The sequence below is a fragment of the Pteropus alecto genome, unplaced genomic scaffold, assembly GCF_000325575.1.
Source record: "Pteropus alecto unplaced genomic scaffold, ASM32557v1 scaffold69, whole genome shotgun sequence".
NCBI lineage: Eukaryota > Metazoa > Chordata > Mammalia > Chiroptera > Pteropodidae > Pteropus > Pteropus alecto.
In genome coordinates, this window is record NW_006494610.1 from 2,225,549 (window position 1) to 2,252,954 (window position 27,406).

Consider the following 27,406-nt stretch of genomic DNA (forward strand, 5'->3'; position numbering starts at 1 on the left):
CCAATTATAATTTCTCTCCAGCTATGCTTCCTCACCTATTCTAGTCCTTGTGGAGAACTGATTTTCTCTATCACATTCAGAGGAGGAGTCTATCTAGATGATGACAGAGAATGGAACTGAGTACAATTTTGAAAAACCAAATTCACAGCAAAGTTATCTACTATTGGAAGGAACACATAAGGAAGGTTTATTATTCTTCCTGTATAATATAATTTCTTACAGAGAACAATTTGGTGACTGCCAGAAGGAATGGGGGTTGACAGGCTGGGAGAAAGGGATGAAGGGTTAAAGAAGTACAAATTAGTAGTTGAGAGATGGTCACAGAGATGGGGATGTAGTCAGTAGTAATGGTCACAGCACAGGGAATATAGTCAGCAGTAATGTAATGGCTTTGTGTAGAGCCAGATCAGTGATAGAGTAATCAGGGGATCATTTCATAAACTATGTAAATGTCTAACCAATGTACTGTACACTTGAAACTAATAATCAAATAAAATAATACTTAACTATATATATAATTTCACAAATCTTCCTTCTATGATAATAAGAAAGCAAATCATCAATGATTGTTACCAGATTTTTCCAGCAACATCATAGATAACTCTTGAACTCATACTACATAGCTTTTAGATATTGGAAGACAAGCATTAAATTTTATTGAATATACATAAGTTCTTTAAATGTCTTTAACTTCATTTAAATTAGGATTGATTAATATAAGAATTGTTTGGGTTTTATCTATAATCTTCTTCATAATAATTCTGTTTCCGTAGTAACACAAACTTATATTTTATCCTCATGCATGTGTGTGAAATTATAACAACGTTTGTAATAAAGTTTAAATATCATTTGCACACAAATTTTATGTTTTATGTAAAGTCCATGCTAGAGGTTTCTTTCTTTTAATCATTTACTATTATCTCGCTCATAAATACTTAAGTCACATCTCTCAAATAATGAAAACCCAATAGAGTCATTCCTAACTTCTTGCAAAAGATTACCAAATCTGCACAATGTGTGGGTCTTTGCATTTCAACAAGTAGTATTAAGGAAAAGATAATGAAATACTTCACAGATGTCACTCTGGGTATATTCCATGTGTTTTATTAGCATAAATCCATCATTCTTATCTAATCAGTATTCTTCTGTTCATTTGTTTCAAATAGTTAGCTAGTTAGCTTTGGTCAGTCAAAGGGAAAAAGAAAACTGAATTCTAATTATCTATCCCTGGCCAAACAAGAGGGCCTTCATTCAATAGTTTGCTATCAGTTGAACTGCAAATATATGGGTTCTTCACTAAAACTCATTTTAATATTAAAAAAGAGAGGCAAATGACAGTCTGGTGTGAAGACTTGTGGTTTGGGTGGGGCCTAGTAAGAGGCACACCTGGAACCTCCAGGGAGCTGTAATGTTCTATACCTGCGTCTAGAGCATTAAAAGCTGTACACCTATAATTTGAGACAATTTATATATTACGTTTTTCTTCAATACAAAAGTTAAAAATAACTTTCCATTTTGATACCACTATGTCTGGAATAGGCAATGTTGGGGTTTTCATGAAAATTGTTACTTCAATGGATTTCATCACTTTTTATTTAAAACTAATGTTTCTTTCCCCTAGGAAACTTGCACATGTCTAAATCAAAGACTAAACAAACTAAGAAAGATAGCCTTAAGATGTGCATTTTTAAAATGATCTGGTTTTCGTATTCTTAAGTTTATCTACAGTATAGATTATGTATATATAGTATGAAAAGGTAATATTAGGAAAAAATAGGTACTATTTGCAAGTGTGGGTGGCATTTTCCTAAATATATGATAATGTTTTGTTGAGTTTACCACCTTTCAAGAACATAAGAATCACCGGTATGTTATATATCAAAACTTATATTACATAAAAAAGAGTAATAAAGAATTTTGAGTTGTAGAAGGTTCAATTAATATGTAAGAAAACAATGCAAGTGATGTACATGGAAGATTAAATAGTTCTAACATAATTTTCCATCCCTTACATGATTTATAAATGAAAAATCACCAGCTGTCTCTGAATAGTGCCAGGGATGTCATGCTAAAGAGTGGACAGATCAACCCTCTAGCTTCCAAAGAGCATACTGAGGACCAGTAAATAAGTGGAAGAGGGAAGTAGGGACATTTGGTTAGAGGCAGAAGGGGACTCAGCATTAATTACATTAGTCTCACAAGAGAATCAGTCACTTTGGTGAGCAGCAAGGCCCCCCACCACTGGAAATGTTCACTCATGTTAAGAGTGGTTGTATTAGTTTCCCAAAGCTGCTCTAACAAATTACTACAAACTTATTCACTTAAAAGACACATAATTATTATCTTATAGTCCATTATGTCAGAAGTTTTACTGGGATAAAAATCAAGGTGTTAGCAAGGCTGTGATATTTCTGGAGGCTCTATGGGAGAATTCACTTACTTGCCTTTTCTAATTTTAAAGGTCACCTGCATGCCTTGGCTTGTGGCCTCTTCCTCTATCTTCAAAGCCAGCATCACAACATCTTCAAAGCTCTCGTTCTTTCTCTGACTCTGATACTTCTGCCTCCCGCTTATAAGGACACTTGTGATTACACTGGGCCCACTTGCATAATCCAAGATAAGCTTCTCAACATCCTTAATTTAGTCATATCAGCAAAATCCCTTTTGCCATGTAAAGTAACAGATTCACAGGTTGTGAGGATTATAATGTGTGGGTATCTTTGAGGAGTCTTTATTCCAACTATCATAGTGATACATACATTAAAAAATATATATAGTAGGAGGCTAGATTGCTAAGGGCTTTTCCATTGTTTATATCCTATAAATAAAAGAAATCAAATATCTGTTAATTGTTTTAAAAAAGTTTATTTGTATTACAAAACTGACCATACAATAAACCTGTTTCTCTACACGCAAAGAGAATATTACTATCTCTCTGTATGTCCACCCTGTATGGCTGGATATTTTTGCTAAAAACCATCATCTAGGAGAATTTCAAGCTTCTCTCTGGACAGTGGCCACATCCTGACTGATCCAAGAAAGGTAAAGTACTAACAAAACCTTGTTATAAAGTTGTTATAAAGTACTAACAAAACCTTGTTATAAAGTTGCCTGATAATTTCAGGCAACAGGATCAGTGACCACTAATCAGAGATAATAATTCCCTGAAGAGTGGTTGCTATTGCCTGTCTTTGAAAGAAAAAGAGAGATGGAGATGGAGATGCAGAGGGAGAGGGAGACAGAGAGAATGAGACAAAGAAATGGTGTAAGTACCAATATTTTTCCTCCTTACTACACACTACTAAATAGAAAGGGAATGATCAAGTTCCTAACTTGAAATTCATTTCTCAGAAACTATTAAATATGCCAATGAAAAATATGGCTTAACTAACTCATGTATGAATTTCATCCATTTATATATAGCCAATCTTCAGTCTCTTGTGGCCTTTAACAAAAGATGTTCTGAAATGGTTACACGAAATAAAGCACTCTGCAATTTGGATTAATAGGAAGTATTAAATTATGCTTGAAGCAATTGACCAAGTGATCTCGGTAGATATTAAAGTGAGAAGCATTACCATGACTACTTACAGTGACTACTTAATCCATCAGTAGAACAGTTTGTATTCTAGAAGATTCTGACTAACTTGAGAAAAAATCTCTAAGGAAAAGTTTTCTTTATGGAGCTACCAGCAAGACCAAAGGAAACATATTTATACCAATTAAATTTCTATTAAAATCCTTTTGTTTTCTATTGAAATCAATAATAAACCAGACGCTGTAGTCAGCCTTGAAGAAATAAGGGTAACAGCAGACATGCCTCCAAGAATCTCACATTTCATGGTGAAATAAAAACCAATAAACAAAAACAGTTCAGTGATAATCAAGGCAGGCCATGGATGTGATGGCACCCTGCAAAAGAAGCACTTAACTCATCATAGGGAGCTCAGCGCAGACTCACCTGAGGATCCAACTCTTTAATAAGTCTGAAAGAATGTGTAAGACATAGTCCAATAAATGAAAGGAAAGAGAGGATTTGTGACAGAGGAAACAGCACATACAGTGGTATAAAGGTCTATAAACACCTGTCACATTCAAGAACTGAGTAGTTCAGTAGGGCTGGAGCACAGAATCAGAAGAGAGAGTAAAGGGAGTTAAAACTGAAGATGTAGGTAAGGGCTGGATCATAAAAACTATTTAATGCCACCCAAGAACTTTGAATATGTTTAGATAACATGAATGCAATTAATATAGTCACCTCTGTGTCTCCTGACTTCACATTTAGATGAAGCAAACTGGCAGTGAGGGTCAAACATAAGTGGAGGCACCACCCTCACCATCATTCAAAATGGGGCTCCAATGGTTATTTTCTGTTTAGAATATGGTTTTTGTTTCATTTACAAAGAATAAATGCATATAGCCTTTGCTTGCCAAAAAATATTAGGGAATATAATTATTTATAGCAAAATGGAAATCTGGAAAAAACATATGTGTGGAGGTGGGCTGATTGTATTTGTTGATGGGGAGGGAGATGGGACAAGTGAGGTGCTGAGTAATAGCTGTAGGAAGAAGGGCAGGGAAGAACACTGGTAGTAGGTTCTGAATGTAGGTATGGGGGAAGCTCTAAATTCTGAGATAGAGATGAAAGTTACATGTGGATAGTGAACATCAAAAAAATGTGTATGCTTATGGGTGTAATGCAGACAGAATGAAGTGGTTCTCACCATCTGCAAAGGTTCATGCCTCTGGAGTTAGAAGTATATGCCAACATTTATTCATGAACCAAAAAGATATTGAAAAATGATTATCATATTAATGAAAGGAATAAGTATCAATGGCAAGAAGAATAAGAGGGAAAAGATTGTTTAGAAAAAAAACAAACTGGCAGGATCCATTTCAAAATAAACTATATTCTGCCTCTTACACCCACATGAAAGTGAAATAAAAAAAGGAATTTGCCAATTGTCAAAGCAAAAAATTGGCAGCCCTAATTGTTCTTGCTACAAGTGAACAAAATGAATACTCTCCATGAATCATTCTCAAAGCTGTCCGGTACAAAATTCTGAATGGCATCCCTATATTAGGATATTCTATATTTTATTATTTATTTATAGCCCGCCTTGCTTTCACAAACAGACCTAAATCATCTGAAATAAACTTTATACATTAAACCAATAAAATATAAATTTAAGAAAATGAGAGCCACAGAAAATAAAATAAGAGCTAAACTTGGAATAAGAGATGAGCAGGGGTGGGGACATCATGCTGCTTTGAAGGCATCAAACTCTCACTACCTTGTTAAGCCACAGTTTTGTCCTTGGGTTTCCAGCCAAAGAAAAAAAGAAAAATAATTAACTCTATAGCTCTCTTATCTGTGAAGAAAAAGTAGATTATTAGTTTTTCAGAAGTATATGTTTAGATTTTAGGTATCAAATTTGAATAAAAGAAGAGTTTTGTTCAGTGTATGCTATCAGGGGTCCACCTCATGAAAAGTAAGATCATTAGTGAATATCATTAAAAACCCTCTTCCATTTTAAGTACTATATAGTATTCTTTTGCATTTTTTGTCTTCAATAAGCTAACAATGTCCTAGTGACAATTGAGAATACTATCTAAGGTATGATGTAATTCATCTTTCCAGAACTTCTTTTCAACTCCAATGAGTACTTCTAATGCAAGAGAGTCTATGGAACCTAGTGTCCGGTATTTTTCTATTATCATTACAATTATACTTTTTTATAAAAACATATCAAATATTTAATTTCTCTCTCCAGACCTTATCTACTAAGTAAACCCAATTTATAAAACCTATCTACAAAAGGCTGTCACCTGTCATTTTATAAGGATTACCTGAAATACTGAATGCTAAAACCAAGACATTTTTGAGCAAAGTAGCATTTTTATTTTAATTTTGATTCAAATTGTTTTCTACAAAATGTGTACATCTATACTAAAGAATTATTCTGACCATGTGAATTTTGAACAAACCAAATTCACACTAAAAGGCACTGCATAAAATTATTTGAAATATATATTATGCTTCTTGCTACTTGCTCCCAATACAGCCTTGAACCTACTGATATTTCCAGCTTTGTTAATACTTAACACATGAAAAATATGTATCTTAGTACAGATATATTATACGACAAAGATTTCACAATTCCAACTGATACCAAGTATTTTAACTATAAATTATTATGTTCTATGTTAAATATCACCCCCATTTAGCCTACACAGAGTGCCTGTATATTTTATTTTTGTTTTGTTTCCAAATTATTATGTGGAAACCTAAAATAAAGTTTATCTTAATTGTATGTCTAAAAGAAACAAAGACTTTGATCATCAAATTTTAGTTATGAAATAAATGTAGCATAATTAATAAAGTCACAATGTACTCAAATACTCATTTGATTCTTCTTACCATGAAAGCTTTCTGAAGTCAGATAAACACAAATTTATGTCCTAAGAAGTTGATACTTATTTTCAAAAGCATATATGCAAATTACAAGTTTCTGAACCCAGTTAGTTGGTTGAAAAAGCAATGAGAAGAAAGGAGGTTGCTTAATACAATATTTAAAATAACAAAGAAAACATGTATTATAAGAATTGTAACTGAGTCTGCTTTATTGAAATTATCTAAAAGTTTGAATATGAAAGGAAGTATTATGTATTCATAAATTCAAGAAGAGGAGGCAGGTGACTTCTCTACGGGAGAGCATATCTTCATAATTATTTTTGGCACATGAAAAGTGCATCATTTTGAGAGCATTTTTGAATGTGTTTAACATGTACTCATTAAGCATAATGAAAATACATACTATTGAAGACTATAGACATTGGAAAAAAAGAACAAAGTTGTATCTGCACTCATTTATTTTCTTCTTTAAGGAGTTGTCTGAATAAATGTACCCTCAAGATAATCTTTTCTAAAACTTCTTTCATTTATACATATGCATTTGTAATTTTTAAAAGGCAGCTTTATAGGATATTTAGTCCACTTGAAATACTTGTTTGTTTATATGCCACCTCCTTCTATTAGGCAATTTATTTAGATATATAATTTAGGATAAAATCACTAAACAAAACAAAATAACAACAACAAATCCTAGGATCCTCATCTGTTACTCAGATGAAAATCTCAAGAATTTCCTTCACATCCAATGTTTCAAGTGAAGACAATAGGCATTTAAAGAAACAGACATTCCTAGATAACTAAGTATGGTGCTTTCAAGAATAATCACTTCTTAAAAAGTATCACTCTTATGTAAGTTTCAAAAGAGTAGTAATAAGCTTAACATGTACCACCGATAAAATATACAAAAAAGATTATTAACATTTAATCAATAAAATATCCTAAATGACAAGCTTACTAGTAACCACATACAGAGTAAGTAAACTATAACAAACCATGCTTGAATCTAAATTCGAGACATTTTGCATTACCTAAAATAACTAAGAATCTATTCAAATATATTTTTGACACTACATAAAAGATGTTACTTGTTCTACTGAATTCAAACATGGTGATAGAAGAACTTAGAAGTTCACAAAGAAATGAATTTGCCTATTGACTGTTTTCTTAATGAATACTTAAATCATTGTAACAAAGTTTTACATTAACATAGTGGATGGTAAAAGTTTCTATAAAGTAATATATAGGTAACTTCTTACTCCTGAGCATGGATAACAATGTGTGTATCAATATCTGCATGTATGTGTGTGTCTATCTCACACTGATTTTTAAAGTCATCATTCAATAATATTATTTTAGAGTTCTGATAGGATGGGGAATAAATATCCTAAAATGTGGCAGCAAACAAATTTATTTTAAAAATTAGAGACTTTTATCATTAAACACTATGCAATACTTGTCAGTTTTCTTTCCTTTAATCTATTTCTAGATTTAAAGTAATAAACTATTTCAAATCAATTATTCACATTCTAATTAGGATGAAAAGCAGTATGTTATTTTTTCATACTGCCTCTTAAAAGAAGAAAGATGCAGCAGATAAGACATTTGCATGCTTTTACTTTGAAGACAAGAGCTGAATTTCACTCTAGGATTTTATATTTGGTAATCAGTGAAAATTGTTTTGGGGTAAAATGCTTTATTTGTTTCTCAAGTATTCCATTAAGTATTTATTACAAGAATTCTATATAACGATTCAATGTTTCCTAAATGAAATCCTTTGAAATAAAAATGTATATAAATATAGTCATTCCCTTTTGTATTGTCAGTTTAATATCACGTGTTTAGATTCTATAAACATGTGATTTGCACATGTCTAACTGAAGAATTATATCTATAAGACATTAACATGTTAAATTCATATTAGGCGTATGTATATCAAAACTCCAAAAGAAGAAATTCTTATTACTTCAAAAAGAAATCATAGCTTTCTATAATAAAGTTACAATATAGTCTCATTCAATAATTGTGTTATGTGCTACTTTTAAACAGCTCTATTAAATCAGAAAAATATGGGTTAAAATAGGAAGAAGGGACACTTGGAATAGAAGAGTAAGAACCAAAGTTGAAGTATTGTAGACCTTAGTAAGAGTGGGTTAAATTAACTAATGATATCCCAATCCATAGTCTCATACAAACTGAGTCTCAGTGTATGAAAATAATTAAAGTCATTATTATAGAAACCTATCTGAACCTATTCTGGGCATCAAATTTGGGGGGGAAAAGGAATTATGAGATTTGCCATGTGTTTTAAGAAAAAAAATAAATGTATCTTGTGGATCTGTGACTTTTACATTTATGATGATGAAAAAATCAATAAATGTATGTTAACCTGAAAGTAACCAGGGGGTATATGTTTCTGAATATAAAAAATATATGATGTATAACCAGAGTTTTTAGTTTTATGCTTCACAACTCATTAGTAAAGAAGGCAAACAAACTCATCTAGACCAAGAGACTATCATTTAAACGTTCAAGGTTCTAGGGTCTAGAAAATAGTGGCCAATTTATTCCAGGGAGAAAGACCAAGTATTATATAATGTGAAGGCAATTCTGACTTGTTTAACAACCTGTTTATGACAGAGAATGAACGAACATGAATTTTTCACATGCTGCCCAGTTCATGTGAGAAACTATTCAAACCTTGAAAAAGTCATTCAAATGCCATAGTAAAATGTAAAAGAAGAAAATAAATCAGGTTTAGGAAGTGCACATGTAGACTAATATCGGTAGTGTTAAATAATGCAAATGTAATTTAACTTGAATGTGTAAATATTGGAGAGAACAATCCAGTGAGTCAAAGTATAGCGCCTAAATAAAGTAAATGAATTAGTATTTCAGTAAAAAACAGTCCAAGAGCGAATAAGAATAGTGAGTGACTGTGGGTGTCAGCACTTGGTCAGCCAGTAGAGCCATGGGGATTACAGCCTGTCTACTCATGTCCATATTCACATGTCCAGTCCTTGTGGGTCAGTCAGGCTCCCAGGGGATGAGTGACCATAGCTGGTGAGGAATGACACTTTTTGTCCACGTGACAGAAATTCTCTTTGCAAACCCTTTAGAGTTTGGAAAATTAGTATCCTATTCTAACCAATTTAAATAAAACTAAACAATGTAGAAACTATGAAGTAATTACCCTTTAACCCTGTGAATTATTAAGGCATATATGCTATAACACACTATTTAATTCAGATTTCCATAATCTAAGAGTTTTGGAAGATAGCCACAGAGATTACTAAGGTTGAAAAATCATACCTTGAGCAAGGTGAAACATTCTAGGTTTTCAAGATGAAATGAGCTTTAAAAAGAATTTAAAGAATTTAAGTTTGTTATGAGGATGATTCTGACATTGTGGGTTGTTAAACATTAAGGTGGTTTGCTGAGACTGTGGGAACTCCATTCCTAAAAATCTTTAAAAATAAGAAGGATTCAGACCAGCTGCTCAAAAGATTGCATGTGGGCTTTATTTAACTAATACTCTCCAAGACCCTTCTAACCCTATGAATTTAACTGTACGTGCCAACACAAACAGTATATTTCATTTAACACTTCTAATTCCATACCATACAGCATTTGGGAGTGGGGCATTGCAACACATATGTCTTACAGTGAATGAAATCATGTGAGGCAACAGTTTGTCATAATTAGGAGTCCTGGTGATATCTCTGGGTACTTGCACTTTCTGATTGTAGATTTATCATGCAAATCATATAGCACTTAATCAAAGGTTTTTATAATATATTACTTTTGAATAACTCATGCTAATAAAACATTAAACCATTACATAAAGTACTAAAACATAAATAAAAATCAGGCAACTTAAGTTTTCCTTCTTTATATCATGAGGATGTAAAATACTGGTTTTTACATTAAACTGGCATTGTTCTTTAAGTTTAAACACTTAGTCACTAATAATCCAAAACTTTTTTAATATATCATGTCACATATATTTTCCTTGAAATACATTCGAATCCTTAAAATATTAGTGTATATATAGTATATACTAAAAAGAGAATTAATAATATATTAAAGTCATAGATTCTGGTAAAAATTATTTTACAAAAAAATATCTGAATAAATCAAAAAGTAAACTAAATTGCATAGATACTAAATTAAATAGCAACCACTCAAGCTGCATGTAAATATATTTGTATATGTTACAGCAAACTATCCAATTCGTATTTCCACAAAGAACTCTGGCTCTCCTTAAAGAACCTACAGAGTTGAGCATTAGATTTAATCAAGTTTCAGCATCCAACACCTTTCCTTTTGCCAGTATGCTTATGCAAAATCTTTAAAGAGTTTATTTTCTCATAAAGTAACAGCAGCATTATTAAACTAATTCTAACTGCTGACTTCACCAAGCATGGCTATAAAGTGCCAGTCAAACTTTCTAGACTGCCCAAATCAGCAGATTCATAACTTGATATAGCACAGACAAGCTACCTTCACAGCCCCCCAGTTAACTATATTCAGTAAATATTTGCATCTATAGCACTATAGATGCTAATGACTGTGTCGAAAATACACATGTAAACACACACCCCTCACTGTGTAGTAGTCTGTCAATAAACTGTACACAGACACAATATACCTATGGGTAAGGTAGATATCCACCACCCACTCAAGGTACCAAGACAATATCTCTTTTTGTTTATATTGATTTTGAACGCGAGTGTGTGTGTGCGTGTGTGTGTGTGTGTGTGTGTGTGTGTGTGTGTGTGTGTGAGCGCGCGCGCGCAGGTTACCAGAGAAGGAGATCCGTTCTTGCAGAGGGGCCCTCTGAAGACTCCTTTAATGCCCCTGTAGTGCCCATTGCGGAGATGTCTCGAACTGATGACCAGGTAACAAGCCATGTGTGTCCGAGCGGGAGGTGCAGAGTCTCAGCTCCTCACCAGGCGACCAGCCGTGGAAATGCGGGCTGGGTTCTCAGCAGCAACAGTGACTGCCACCTCCTGAGAAGAAGCGGCCAAGAGTAAGCAGGGGACTCGGCGGCCGCGCGTGCCTGCTCTTCGCCCCGCGCGGGGCTGCTGCTGCGGGCAGCAGCTGCTCTGACGGCTGCGGCAGCCACAGAGCACTTAGGGGACCCGGCGAGCCAGTCCACATGCTGCTCTGACGAGGTGACTGCTCAACCGCGGGCCTGCGAGATTTATTTTTAAGGACAACTTCCTGGGTCCGCTAGGGAATCAGGAACTCCCCTCCCCTTTCCTCCCGCCCCCCGCCTGCGCACCAAGTGCACGTCCCGGGGATGCTCAGGCGCGGGTCCCCAATGTCTGGCCGGGGAAGTCCGCGGTCTGGGTTGTGGGCTGTGGCGCGGAAGATTCAGCAGCAACAGCAGCCTGTGCGGGTAGAGTGGCGGGGAGTCCTTAGGAGCGCCAAACCGCTTCCCCCGCTGCAGTGGAATGGGGGAGGTGGAGGAGGCGACAGGCGGGCTGGGGAAAAGATAGGGAGTTGGGAGAAGCGACTTGTGAGCAGGAGCTGTTAGCGCCGCTGCTCGGAGCGGTCGGCGCGGGGCCGCCCGGGAGGCGAGGGACGCGCGGGGCGGACGGGCGGGGAGGTGACAGCTGCTGCGGAGACGGTGGGAGGCTCTCGAGGCTGCGGGACGCGCCGCTGCAGCATCCTGCCATCCGCTTCAGCTCGCTGGTCCCTGCGCCTAATTTCTGGGCCAACTTTGCACGATGTTTGGAGACGGGGGCCCGGGATGACTGGGGAGTTCCGCGGTGGAAAAGACGAGCAGGAGGGGTGCGTTTTCCGTACTCTTTCGCTGCCTGATCGCCCTCAGCATTTCTTCAGCGCTCGGACTGACGGCGGCGTTGGCAGAAGGAACAGCTCCCTAGTTGGCTGTAAAGAAGAGCTGTGCAGCCCCAAATAGGGCAGACAAATTAGATGCGCCACGGCAGGTAATGGATGGAGAAGGAATCAAGTTTTAGATAGAAAACTTATATAGGGAATAGAAACGAAACATGCATACGTGTGTGTACACACACACACACACACACACACACACACACACACACACACATCCAGAGTTATAAATATTCACAAATCTTTATCCTTAGAGAGGTAGATATTTTTGGCCTGTATAAGACAGTTGTGTCTTCACACAACCCCCAATGATCACTCCTCAGAAGTGTTATTAACGGACATTGTATTATTTGCTGTAAATCAAGCCACCAGGGAGCGAGCTGCGCTAATATAAGACGTGTGCAGAAAGGTGCTCTAAAAAGAGAAAGAAGCCTTTCCAGACTCAGAGGACGGTATGCCCTCCCCTCCGCCCCGCAGCTAACCTAATGGTGTTCTGTGATCCCTCTCACCCCAGCTCACTCCGTCTGTGCTGCGGGGAAGATTAAGGATCCGCCTCCTTTCCCTCTGTTGCCTTGTCACTGGAATTAATTGCAAGGTTAATTCTCTCAGTCCTCCCCCCAGTTTTCTCCTGTCTCCCACAATGCTCCATTTGAAAGTGAGGACCTATCACAAATGACAGAAACTGATCAAAGAAAATAGATAATTTAATTTCTCCTATTTAGGCAACTCATAAAACTCTTAAGCAAAAAAAATTAATAAATATAAAAATATTCCAATTAATATAACTATTGTAACTACCTAATAGAGGCTTGACTTTTTTTTACATTATTACAATAGCTTGCATCCTTAATATTTTATTAAGAAACACATAGATGTATTTCTCATTTTAAAGATTTTAGTCTTTTTCCAGTGTTTAAATACTAGAAAGAGTCTTAGTATGTAAGGTGAAAATGCCAATTCCTTGCAAACTTCGAATTGAAAATTATTGAAACAGAGCAATGTCAATCTTGTAAATATTGTTTAATTATTTATAACTGTCTTATTGGTAAGAACTTGAAGTTTAAAATGATTATGGGGTTGTAACAAAAAATATCACACATCCACCTTTTCCTTTCTATTAAGACATGATGTATTTAACAATGTTGTGTTTATGAAACTTACAGCTGAAAAATGTTTCATGAAACTGAGAGTAAAAAGCATTTCTCATGTGTAAACATTAGATCTATTCTATACAAAGAAAATAACGTACTTGCAAATAGTGAAATTTCAAAATTGGATGAAGACTTTGCCAAAAAATGAATAAAGGAGATAATGTGGTTCATTCTATAACCACTATTTCACTCTTCATAAATGTAAGTAGCAAAAGGATTGAGGATCTAAGTGTAAGTATCTTTGAATGGACTAGAAAAATGAATGATGTCCCATGCTGTGAATAACAGTTCCATAAATACTATGTCGTCTTTATCAAGAAAACGTAATCCTAATAATGTTTTTAAAGAATCAGGTGTATTTTTCTAAGTGAAAAATCTGACTTAATTAATCCAAAAGTGTAAAATTCAAATATCCCACCCTATTATAGCATTTTTTAAAAAGTATTTGTTAGCTACCCTGACATTCTTGTTCATTTGACTATTGACCTGAGCACCTCTGAGTTCTCCCCTATGAAACAGTTCCTTTTCATAGTAACATTTCAAAAACTATAGTCATTTTCCTTAATTTATTTAAAGTTATTTATTTTGAGATTTTTTTTTTTTTTTTAGAAATGAATAGTACCAATTTTGTTAATTTATCATATTTAAAAAAAATAAATCAACTGTGGTGGTTCTTTGCTTTCTAATTTTTTGCCATCCACCTTAAAATATTGATGCAAAAATTGACACATTTGTTACTCTCAGCCAATATTAAGAATAGTTAAAAAAAAAAATGAAACTCATGTCTTTTCCTTTCCAGATTGTGATTGGTAGCTATCAATGTGATGTCAACATATTCAACAACTCCCCATCATTGCTGCCTACATTTTAGCTGTGATTTGCTCAATCTAAATAATAGAAACATGTGTGTTTTAATTTGCAGTTGCTATAGACACAAAGTTGCTCAGTTTTATTAATGTCTCTCTTTACTAAAGGAGATACTTTCTTCCCACCTCCAGTAATTAAAAATTTTCAGAGAAAGTGAAAGGAAAGTAAAACAGTTTAAAATAAGCCTATATTAAATGAGTTTTAGATACAAATCAGATTCTAGTGCAATAAACATTATGAAAAGCAAATATCATGTGTAATTTTACAAGGCCCATTTTTTAAAAGCAATATTTAGTCTGATGAGTTTTCATTCCATGGAAAAAGGATGTGAATGGCAAAGGGCATGAATTTCAGCTTATAACCAATTTGACATTTCCACATGTTTCCAGATTCATGGCTGAGTCATAGATGATTGACAGAGTGAGAAATTCTCTCTTCCATTACTTTTATGAGCATACCCCAAATCGATCCTCTTATCTCCACATCTACTGCCGCACCTTAGTCCAAACTATCATCACCTCTAGCGTGGACCATTGCAATATCCTTCTAACTAATCTCCCTGCTTCCAATGTCACCTCCATACACAATTTATTCTCTGTAACCAACAGCCAGAGTGCTATTTTAAAAACATAGGTTATATCCTAATACTTCCCTATGAATGGTTTCATATCACACTCAGAATAAAATCCAAACTATACACTATTAAAAAAAAAAAAAAGCCCCATTTACCCCAGTCCCTGCCCACCTTGTTCTACTGCATTCCCCTCTCCCACCGCTACTTATATGTTTTTCACGCCCTCAACTTGTCTCCCCTGGAGATCTTCGGTTCCAGCTGTCCAGCTGTTCCTTCTGCTAGAAATGTTCTCTGAGTCTCACAAGGGAACCATCTTGGCGACATTTAAAGGCTGCCTGTAGTCCTTCCTGACCACTCAAGTTAATGGAGCTATCTGCCCACAAGAACCTTTGTTTCAAGTAAATTAATAGTGTTTATTTTTTAAAGAAGCTTTAGGTTTACAGAAAAATTAAGCAGAAAATATAGAGAGTTCCTATATACTCCTCATCCCCACCCATAACACTCAGTTTTCCCCTTATTAATGTCTTGCTTTTGTGTGGTACATTTGTTATAATTGATGAGTCAATACTGATACAATATTGTTAACTGAAGTCCATAGTTGGCATTAGAATTTACTCTTTGTGTGTCCTATGGTTTTTGACAAATGTATAATGACATGTATCCGCCACTACAGTATCATACATTATAGCTTCACTGCTCTAAAAATCACCTGTGCTCCACCTAGTCACCTCTCCTATCCCCCTAAATTTCTGGCAACCACTGATCTTTTCACTGTCTCCCTATTTTTGCTCTTCAAGAATGTCATAACCAATATCACCCCTATAAATTTAATTTAAAAAAAGAATGTCATATAGTTGGAATTATACAGTATACAGCTTTTCCAGATTGGCTTCTTTCATTTAGCAATATGCATTTTAAGTTTCCTCCATGTCTCTTAATGACTAGCTATCTCATTTCTTTTTGTTGCTGGAATAATGGAATATTTTAACAGTATTTCTTTATGGTATGTGTTGAAATGTGCCCTCTCTACAAAAAAATACAGAAGTCCTGACCCCTGTGAATGTGACCTTATTTGGAAATAGAGTCTTTGCAGATGATCAAGTTACAATGAGGTCATTAAAGTAGGCCATGATCCAATATGACTGTATCCTTATCAAAAAGAAAAATTTTGACAGAGACAGAGACACAGGGAAAATGCCATGTGAAGATCGGAGTTATGCTGCCATAACCCAATGAAGGCAAAAGATTACCAGCATTCCACCAGCTAGTACACAGACACGGAACAGATTTTTCCTCACACTCCTGGAAGGAACCAATCCTATTTATCCCTTGCTTTCAGATTTTTAGCCTCCAGAACTGTGTGATTATTAATTTCTGTTGTTGAAGCAATCCAATTTGTAATACTTTCTTATAGCAGCTGTAGGAAACTAATATACATTGTATAGATATACCACAATTTGTATACCTGTTCACCTATTGAAAGACATCTTGGGTGCTTCCAAGTTTTGTCTGTCACGTATAATACTGCTATAAACACTAATGAGCAGGTTTTTGTGTGGACATAAGTTTTGAGCTCATTGGAATAAATATCAAGATGGTAATTGCTGTATCTTATGATTAGCTCTATAAGAAGCTGCCAAAGTATATTCTAGCATGGCTGTAAAATCAAGCATTCCCGCCAAAAGTAGATGATGGTTTATATAGCCATATCCTAACCAGAATTTGCTGTTGTAAGTATTTGGGATTTTAGCCATTTTAATAGGTATGTAGTAGTATATCATTGTTGTTTTAACTTGCAATTCCCTAATGGTATACGATTTTGAGCATCTTTTTATATGTTTGTTTGCCATCTGCATGTCTCCTTTGGTGAGATGTGCACATAATTTGCCCATTTATTTTGATCGAGTTACTCGTTTTCTTATTGTTGTAAGAGATCTTTGTATATTTTGGGTACCACTCCTTTATCAGATATTTGTTTTGAAAATATTTTCTCACAATATATGGCTTATCTTTTCATTTCTTAATAGTGTATTTTGCAGAGCAGAGGTTTTTAATTTTACTATGATCTAATTTATAACTTTTTCATGCATTGTGCTTTCATTGTTATACCTAATAGGTCACCATAAAACCTGTCGCTAGATTTTCCTCTGTTATCTTCTAAGAGTTTTATGGTTTTACACTTTACATTTAGATCTATGATCCATCTTGAGTCCACTTTTGTGGAAGGTTTAAGGTCTGTGTCTAGATGCATTTTCTTTGCATGTTGATGTTCAGTTGTTCTAGCACAATTTTTTGAAAAGACTATCCCTTTTCCATTGAATAACCTTTACACCTTTGTCAAAGATCAGTTGATTCTATTTGTGTGGGTCTATTTCTAGGCTCTAGTCTGTTCTCATGACCTATTTGTCTATTATTTTACCAATACCACACTGTTTTGTTCACTATAAGCAGCTATTTTTTTCCACTTTAAACTCTTATTTTAATATTTTTCTCATGTATTCATGAATGTACTATTTTTTATTCTTGAATGACAGCTATGAAAGCAGAGAACATCTCCATTTTGTCCATTTCTATGATCAAAGATCTTAATTGACATTTAGAAGGTGAATGAATAGTGTTTTCTATTTTAACCTACTAATACCATAGTTAAATTATTTCTGAATGATTATATTTTTGCGTGCACACATATATTATGAGAAATTCTGAAATTTGGGTTTCAATATTTTATTTTTTTAGGTCTGCATCCTAATAAATATTTGGTCAAATTCCACTAAATCCTCTACTTAAACTAATTCCACTATTATTAAACATCATTTGAACAATTAGCGTCTACTAAATTCCATGATTTATATTCTGATTCTTAGAAAACTAACCTTTGTAGAAATAATGTACTCAGTTGTACTAAAATTTTTATTGTTTGGTGGCTATATATTTGGCTCTCTTAAGTACATGACACCCAAAAATGACATTTGTTATCCCTTAAACCAATTAAACCTATCAAGGCAAAAGACGTATGGTTAGAACTCAGACTTCAAAAATGAGGAAGGTCTTAGGGCAGGGTGCCATATTGGGTGCCTATAGGACAAGGCTGATAATGTGAACCTGTGAATTATGTTGGTGTAGAAAACAATAGGGACCATGGTGGACATCTTATGTGGGCAGCTACTATAGAGTCTCAGGTATACGAGATCTCAAGTAAGCTATTGCAGAATCTTTGTAGGATTTTAAGAGAAATCAGAAATCCATATTTTTATATAAAATCTATTATTTAAATATAGGCAACTAATAGAGTGTGTGTGGTTTGTTTTACTACTGTGGGAATTTTAATGAAAACACCATATTATTAGTGAAAAGGCAAATTACACTGGTAGAAATAGAGACAACATAGAGATACAATAAAGGACTTATATCTAGACTATACAAAGAACTTGTACAAATCAATAATAAAGACTTAAAAAATAAGAGAAGGATTTCAAAGGCACAACATCAAGGAAGATATTGACATAGTCGATAAACATAAGATGCTCAATGTACTCATCAGAGAAATGCAAATTAAAACAGCAATGACATATACACCCTCTAGAATGACTAAAATTTTGAAAACCATAACACAAGATGGTTGCAAGGATCTGGAATTATCTTACATTGTGGTAGGAGTTTAAACTGGAAAAACCCATTTGGGAAACTGGCAATATCTACTAAAGCTACACTTATTCTATGACCCAGCAATCTTATTCCTAGGTAAACACCAAAGACAAATGAGTACATATATCCACTGAAGACACATACAGGAATATTTGGAGCTGCTTTTTCCCTAATACCCAAAAGTCCATCACCAAGAGAGTGGATAAATAAAATATAACATATTCATTAAATAAAATATTACATATTTTTGCGATATGTAATAACATTGATTAATATCACAGACATAAGAATGAGCAACAGAATTGAGAGACAAATGACTAGAAACTAACTGTATCATTCCATTTATATAAAATTCAATAATAGGCAGAACTAAGCTATGATGATGGAAGTCAGAATAGTAGTTATCTCTTGGGTGGAGCATATTGACTGAGAATGGATGTAGGAGAGCCTTCCATGAGTCTTGTCAATGCTCTATATCTTGATCTTGGCAGTGGATGTGTGTGTGTAAAAATTATTTGAGTCATGCACTGAATATTTAATGACATAACATAGACATCCAGCAGAACGGCTAAAATTAAAGAGACTCACAGTACCAAGTATTGGCAAGGATAAAGAATAACTATAACTTTAATGTACTATGCACAGAAATTAACACAAAAATTTTAGGAAACTGTTAGCAACATCTCCTAGAGCTGACTATTCACATAACCTATAATGCACAACTCCATGCCACATGTATGTGACCACCAAAATACATATACAAGAATGTTTACTGAATAATTATCCATAATAGCTCCCAAAGAGAACAACCATGTTTATCAACTATAGGATGAATAAAAATGTGTTACATTTATAAAGTGAAATGTTATACAACAGTATAAACAAGCAAGCTGATACATAAAAGGTAATGGACAAATATTGTAGATATTCAGTTGAACAAAAGAAGCCATACACAAAGAAGTATATAATGTATGATTCCATATATATAAAATTCAAAAACTGGCAAAAACTAATCTATGATGTTGGAAGTTAGGTTAGTAGCTACCTTTAGGAAATAGTAAAGGAAGGAGAACAAAAGTTGATTCCGGGGGATGCAAATAATACTCATCATATGATTTTCTCATTCCCTTAAGGTATGTTACAAAATCAATTTTAAAGTATATTTTTAACAAATTAATTTCCTCATTTTACAGATAAAGAAACTAGGCCCCAGGGAAGCTTAAAAATATTCAAGTCACACAGATTGGAAATAAATCTGGTCTCCCACTGACTAGCTCTCTGGCGGGTTTTTGGTTTTTTGTTCTGTTTTGTTTTCTTGGGATTTTCTTTTCCATGACAAATCTTAGTAATTTGTTTAGTTTTTTATTTATGCCACCTCTTATCATAAGTAAGGAATGAAATTTCAATGCACTGGTCATCATTTGATACAATAAAGAAGGTGAGCTTGAAGTACCATACACTTTTCTAGTCCATGTGCAGAGTAATGGTCCAAACCAGTGTTGTGGTCCCCAATGCTTGGGTAATGGTCCAGGTTCTTTATTCACCTTCATCACTGGTGGGAAGTAGATTTACATGAGGGTTATAAATACAGTATGGTCACCATCTCCCCAGAGAAAAGGGCTGGACCCGATGTGGAGATGGGGTAGGTGATGAATTCAGATGCCTCGTGCTCTTCAGGAAAGCAATTATTATACTCACTCCTAACCCAGAAAGCTCAGTGAAGTACATGAGGGCTTTCCACCTTCAATGTGAGGCCTCCTTGCTATAGGCTCCACTCAAAACAGGCCACCCAAGCTGTGGCCAGACTAAGATATCTGGGCCCCTGCTGCCACCACCATTGCTGACCTGGACCATCACAGAGCTAAAGGGTAGCAGGTCTGCATTTTCTAATTTCATCAGAAGTATATGTAAAAGAGATTACAGATATAATGTGATTATATCTGTATATAATTATATGATTTAAATTATCATGATAGCATGACTAAAACAGCTACAAAATTTTTAAATAAATTCAGCAAGCAAAATACTTTGAAAAAGTCTTCAGAAACTACTATATTTAAAACTATTTTAATATAGTTTTTGGTTTCTCAAACACTTCTTTATCTAATTTCTTTCATTTTAAATTGTCTTATTGGTTTACTAATTGCTTCTTTTTCTCATACTGGCTTTTTTCTTAACTTTTATCCTAATATTTAACTGAACAGTGTTGAAATAAGAAAAAGCAATATTCTTCAGTTGCCTAATATCTAACTCAGTTCATGTCTCAAATAGAGCTATTCATTCTTCTGTTTGCCTCTAGTTAGCACCTGATTCTAATTCAAACTCTACCCCAGGGAACCAGCTGTGGCCAGATCGTGCTCACTGAAGGGCTCAAATGAGAAGTTTGTGAATTACGAAGTGCCTGATTCCAGGTTGCCCCAGCTGCATGGACACATTTACCAATCTCTCTTTTTTCTTGGTCTTAACTGTCAGTGAAATTTTATACTAAGGGTAGCTACTATTTCAAACCAGTTTCTTACACATATAGTTTACATGTGCAGGTATAGGAAGTCATGGTAAATAAATGAGACCTTTAGTATTTTCACAGTGGTAAATCTGAAAGTAAATACAAACTTCCAGATGTGAAGCCCCCTCTGTGTGTGAGGAATATGAAGAGAGAAAGAAGAGAAAAGGGAGAAAGTATGAAAGAGCTTTCTTTTTTAGCTTCATCTTTAAAACCCTTAAGATAGTTGTGTTTCCTCCTGAAATGAACTCAATAGAGGTAAAGACTGGAGAATGATTAAAGGATCCTGTGGCCTTAAAGCAAAAAAAAAAAAAAAGGTAGTATTTTGAGTACTACCTCCTAACAAATCAAATAACAAAGAACCAGATGATGACTTAATCAAAGTTAAGAAAACAATTTAGGATAAGTTTCTCCCAGACTTAGATTCGATACTTAATTTTGCAAAAAGATATCAGTAAATTAGACAGCTAAATTTGTATTGTGAACTATGAGAATATAGGGCAAATGATAAGAAATCAAACTAGCCTCATAGATTTATTTTTAAAGTATTTTCCAAGATATGCCTCAAAGTAAAAATAAAAAGTTGCAGTTCAGTGGCTTGGATTAATTAAAACAACATCATAGAGAAGCTATTGATACTGACTGACATCCTGAGTTATCAAGAGAAAGACACAGCCTTCCCACAATAATTCAGAAAAACACAAACTATCAACTAAGACTTATCTATAAGTCTCCAATTATAGAGAACCCTGATCCCATTTCACACTCCTCTCTCTTCTCCAGGAAGAGTCCCTAAAGCACAGGAGATGGAGAAAGACTTCAGATGACAGAATCATAAACAGGAGTCCTTGCTGTTTACATAGCATTTTGCTGTTCTCATTTCAGTATTTCTAAAGCTATCGTGCCAGTTTGACAAAACTGTGGAGTGAGAGAAGAGCCTTGCTGACAGCAAATGTCAAGAAATGTGGCCACCATCATGTCTTTTGGCGCTCAGAATCCTGATAGAGTCTGGAAAGACGGCAGAGTAATTCACTGCAGGTGAGACTCTCCTCTGCTTTTCCTGGAACTTGCCATGTCACATTCAAGAGCAGGAACCATTCATTTGAACACAAGTTGCCTTTTCCAAATCTTACTGTTTCTGATTTCCAGGTGCCATTCTTTTAAAAGGCAACTTTACTGTTTATAGTATTCAAATTTAAAATAAATCTTAGTATAGTTGAAATATTATAAAATCTGTTCTCATTACTTTTGAGATGATACAAGATGATATAGATTCTTAAGACCAGCAGACAAAAACTTTCTTTTTTTTCTTTCTTCTCAATCTCACTCTGCGTATTGAAAAAAAGATTACCAAAAACTCACTATCAGCATACACTGATGGAAGGATGGAGAGGAAATATTTATGGGGTGCCATTCACACTCCAGGTACTTTACATTGATTATGCCATTTCATCTCCACAAAAATTGCTTTAATATAGGTGATATAACTGAAGCTCAGAGAATTTAATTACTGTATCTAAGGTCACAGAGTTAAGTGACAGAGCTAGAATTCATGCACATGAAACTCAAAGCCTAGACTCTTTACGCCATGTTGCCTTCTAATCTATATCATTCAGCCTCTTTGGATGATCAAAAGATAAGCCAAAAGATAAGAGGCTCCTGCTTTTATCAAGCTTAAAATCTTCTGGAGGAAAAATAGCAAGTATGAGATGTTTTTACTAAATTAGGGACATGAGAACCAAATGTAATGCATAATTCTGGATAGGATGCTAAGTTTCTAATAATCAATAAGGGATATTTGGGGATAATTAGAGAAATTTAAATTAGAATAATATTAGATAATATAACTGTATCAGGTTAAAATATCTTGGCTGGTACGGCGGTTATGTAGGTAAATGTTTTTAGGAGATGCAAGTTGAAGTATTTAGGAGTAAAATGTCAAAATGTTTAACTTATTTTCAAATGGTTCAGAAGTGTGTGTGTGTGTGTGTGTGTGTGTGTGTGTGTGTGTGTGTTGTGTGTGTGGAGAGAAAGCAAATGGTGTAAAATGTTTATAATCATTAAATCTACATAGTTCTAAGTGTATTTTTTTTTTCTGTTGGTGGGGGAAGACATGTGGTTATGTAATGCAGCTTGCAGTTGCAACCGTATTCACACATATTTCTAAAAAAAAAAAAAAGAAAGAAAAGAAAGAAAACTTCAAGAGTTGTAGTCAAAATCAAGTCATGAGACCAGTAGGAAAACCATGCTGGTCTCACCCTTGATAATTTCTTTTTTTTTTAACTTTAAGAATAAAAAAAAATTCTTATTTTTTTATTAACTCCTATTTTTTACAAAAGATTGAAGTTTTTGATTAAAGGTAACTGATCATTTTAACACACGGGAATCGTAGATACAATATTTTGTTCCAGACAGGACACCTATATAATTTGCAGGGCCCAGTGCAAAATGAAAATGAGGAAACCTTTGTTCAAATATTGTCAAGAATTTCAGCAAAGCAATAGCAGAACATTAAAGCAAGTGTGGGTCGCTTCACAGTGGGGAAAGCTGTATGACCACACAGGCCACAAGTCCTTAAAGCCAGCCTTATTACAAGTAAAAATGCTGAGTATGTCACAGTTTTCTTTCCATAATTATAAAACTCCATAGTCACTCAGCCAGAATATTGTATTGAACCACTATACCTGTGTTAAGAATCATAGTTGAAATAAATGAGCTCTACAATGCATTAATTCTATATATTCCATAATTTTATTAATATTATTCATTAATACTATTTATTATATGTTGTATTCCAAATATAAACTCATATATTAATCATTTATGTCACATGACCCAGGGCTCTTATATCTTATATGGAAGGTATATAAAAAGAGTTATGCCATCAGCTACATAAAAAGTCCTTTGTAAAATGAATTCAATCTTCTAAAAAGTGTCCATGCTTTCAAAGGAAAGAAAACTGAGAATGTAATCTAGCAATTTAAAAATAATATACCAGAAAACATGAGTTTTACTGTGTTTGTTTTCACATTTTTAATTATATATAGATGAATTGTTTGTAATGTTTGCATTTGTGCTGTCAGATTGTCCTGAACTGGTTATTTGCCTTGTGATCTTGTAGTTTCTAGAAAGAAGTGGAACTATGAGTCTTTGTCTTAGAAAACTCATGCTTGGAGTATACAAATCAAACTAATAAACACTGGCTAATAAGTTTATCTTCTTAACATTTCACATAGTCTTTTTATGTCACAGAATTTCAATGAATTGGAATTTTCTGTTGTTGAAATGTTTATCCTATAAAATGTTCTTTTATTAGGATAATTTTTCATTTCCTTTTACCTATAAGACTGTTTCTTTAGTCTTTACACGCTTCATGTAAATCAACTGCACAAGAAACTTGCCAACACAAAAAGGTCTTAATGAAAATTTAAGTTTTATTTTTTTTCATAAAATGCTTTCATTATGAATTAGACCATATTGGTTATAAGACACAATATCTAATTAACTTCAGATATAAATATAGTTCCATTCCTCCAAAAAAAAAAGGCTTCATTTCCTGACTTCTTGCAATAACGAATATTTCATTATAATTCTTGAGCTTTGTATTTAATCTTGCTGAAGGTTTCTAGACTTCCATATTAAAATAAATGCAAAATGCAAGACCAATGCAATTATCAGGGATGATAGGCATATATTTCAAGTAAGGCAAAATCCCTGAAACATATATGTATATTTAAATTTAAAAATAAAGGAGGACACTTCATATAGCACTTTCTATTTTAAATATGTGATAACCACATATTTCTTAGTTCTCGTAAAAATACCTGTTTTCAAACATCAAAAGTAAAACAAACTCATGGATATAAAGAAGAGATTGGTGGATGACAGATGGGTGAAATGGGTGAAGGAGGTCAAAAGTTACAAATTTCCAGTTACAAAATGAATAGTCATGAGATGCAATGTACACAATGGTGACTATGATTAATAACAGTATTGTACATTTGAAAGTAGCTAGAAGAGTGGAACTTGAAAGAAAAACAATTGTAACTATGGGGCAATGGATGTTAACTGGACTTCACTGGTGATCATTTTGCAATATATAAATGTTGTACACTTGAAATAATATAATATTATGTCCATTATACTTTTATAATATTATGTCCATTATACTTTTTTAATTAATCACACTTTAAAACTTCACTAAAACACTATGCTACCAGAAAAAAGATAAATACGAAGAGAGATAGAAAATAGTGAAAACATCTGAAAGAAAGTATAACAAAAATTTTTATTTGATATTGGCAACATATGGAAGCAACAGAGAAGAGAATATTAATAAATAAATGACAAGAATTAATTAGCAATTTGTGGAAAAAATAATTTACAAACACAGCTCATACGCCCTACACCAATCTAAATTCCTGATGGATTGTTGAGTTAAGTAATAACAAACATAGAAAATGTATTTAAATACAGATCACTAGAAGGATGACCTATCTGTAATGTATACAGTTTATTCAAATTAAGAACTCCAACAAATAAGTGGACAAAGATAATAAATAACTTATATTAAAGGAATTTAAACCCATTTAGAAAGTCACATGCACTTCAGTTTTAATACAAAAGAAATGCAATTAAATTAACCTTGAGGTAACATTTTAATTTCTTTATATGGAAATAAATTAACATTAACATCAGAACACAATGATAGTGACTTTGGGGTCAAATTGACTTACTCTGATAAGACTATCTTTACCTATTTTTTATAAAATGAAAACTATAATCCATATGAAGAATTCTAGATTTATTCTTACCATATCTCTGAATTCTCTCATTTCTGAGAAATTCATATAAGGAAATTATTTAAGTTTAGAAATTTATATATAGAAAATAGTTTATCACAGCAAAAAGTAATTGAAGAATATATAAGGTTTAATGATGAATACTAAATTTAATAATTTTGTATCCACTGCAGCCTTCACAATCTTCCTTAAGGCATTTTAGGAAAATTGGCAACATGATTATAATGGTCATGTGGAAGAATAAATGTAGGAGAATCTCTAGAAAGTGTGGGAGTACTTTTCTGGTAAATATTAAAATTGATTGTAAACATTTGAATATACTATTGGTTAAAAAGCAGCAAGGATACTCTCATGGCTTAGACTTTGAGAAATGTAATTGAACAGTATCTTTCAAAACTTCTAAAAACAAGTGTATTACTTAGCATAAGAAAGTTATTTTTTTTAAAGACCCTACAATATATAATAACTCAAAAACAAAAGAAATTTATTTTTCAGTCAACTAACCCCTGAGATAGGTGTTCCTGGGCCAGTCACATGATACCTAAGAGGCACAGGTTTCTTCTGTCTTTCAGACCTCTTCCTCTGCTGCCTCCAGGCAGCCCAGAATAAAGAGAACTTGGAGGAATCACATCTGCTTGTTAATATCCTAAGCCCAGAGATGACACAAAAAAGTCACACTCTTCTATTCCATTGACTAGAACTCAGTCACATGGCCATACCCAACTGCAAGTGAGGCTGGGAAATGAGCTTCCTAGTTCCCAGGAAGCAGAGAACAGAGATTCTGATAGGTAACTAGCAGTCTCTGTGATAACATACACAGTCTATGATCCAGCAAAGTCATCTTTGAGAATTAATCCTAAAGAAATAATTGTACATATTTATAAAAATGTATGACAAAGTATATATTAACAACATTCATTTTAATAGTGAAAATAATCTCTAATGATAATAAATTATAGTACATCAAGTGATATACTATATATGCAGACATATTATATATAGACTAGTGATACTATTACAAAACAATTTTTAAAAAATCATAACATAACATTAACTGGAGGAATAAAAAATCAAGTACAGAACAATAGGGTATAATTCAAGTTTTGTTATAATCAAAACTATAAATAAATATAGATGTAGTTACATGTATAGATTCATACATACATGAGAAAAATAAGAATGCATGTTTCCCCAAAGTGAATAATTCTTTTTTGTGTGGCAGAATTCAGGAGATTAATTTTTCATTTACTTGTATTTTCTGTAATGATTAAGCATTTCCTAAATCATTAAAGTAAAAAATAAAAAATAGTAAATTTAAAAAATATGTTAAAATATTGACAAGTTTTATTACATATTAAGATTAAGCACAGTATACAGTACATCATGATTATAAATATATATTTTACATAGGCATGTATATATACAAACATAAAGATTATAAAGACACTGTATAAATATGTATAAATTTTTAAGTTTTTGATATTATAATTTTCCAATATTTTTTAAAGTTACATTATTTTTATTATTAATGGGTTGGATCTTTTAATGAGAAGAAAAACATCATTTTGAATATAATTGCAGTTTGCTCTA

General features: G+C 33.7%; 1 protein-coding gene across 1 annotated transcript in view; it reads right to left on the bottom strand.

Moving 5' to 3' along the window:
* The window catches only part of ZNF804B (zinc finger protein 804B), a 442,076-nt gene extending 430,227 nt beyond the window's left edge, over positions 1 to 11,849 (bottom strand). Inside the window, exon 1 of the mRNA XM_006925708.1 lies at positions 11,218 to 11,849. Coding sequence (XP_006925770.1) covers positions 11,218 to 11,325 — 108 coding nt within the window. The 5' untranslated portion in view covers positions 11,326 to 11,849. The remainder of the gene's footprint in view (positions 1 to 11,217) is intronic.
* Between the last annotated feature and the right edge of the window lie 15,557 nt (positions 11,850 to 27,406).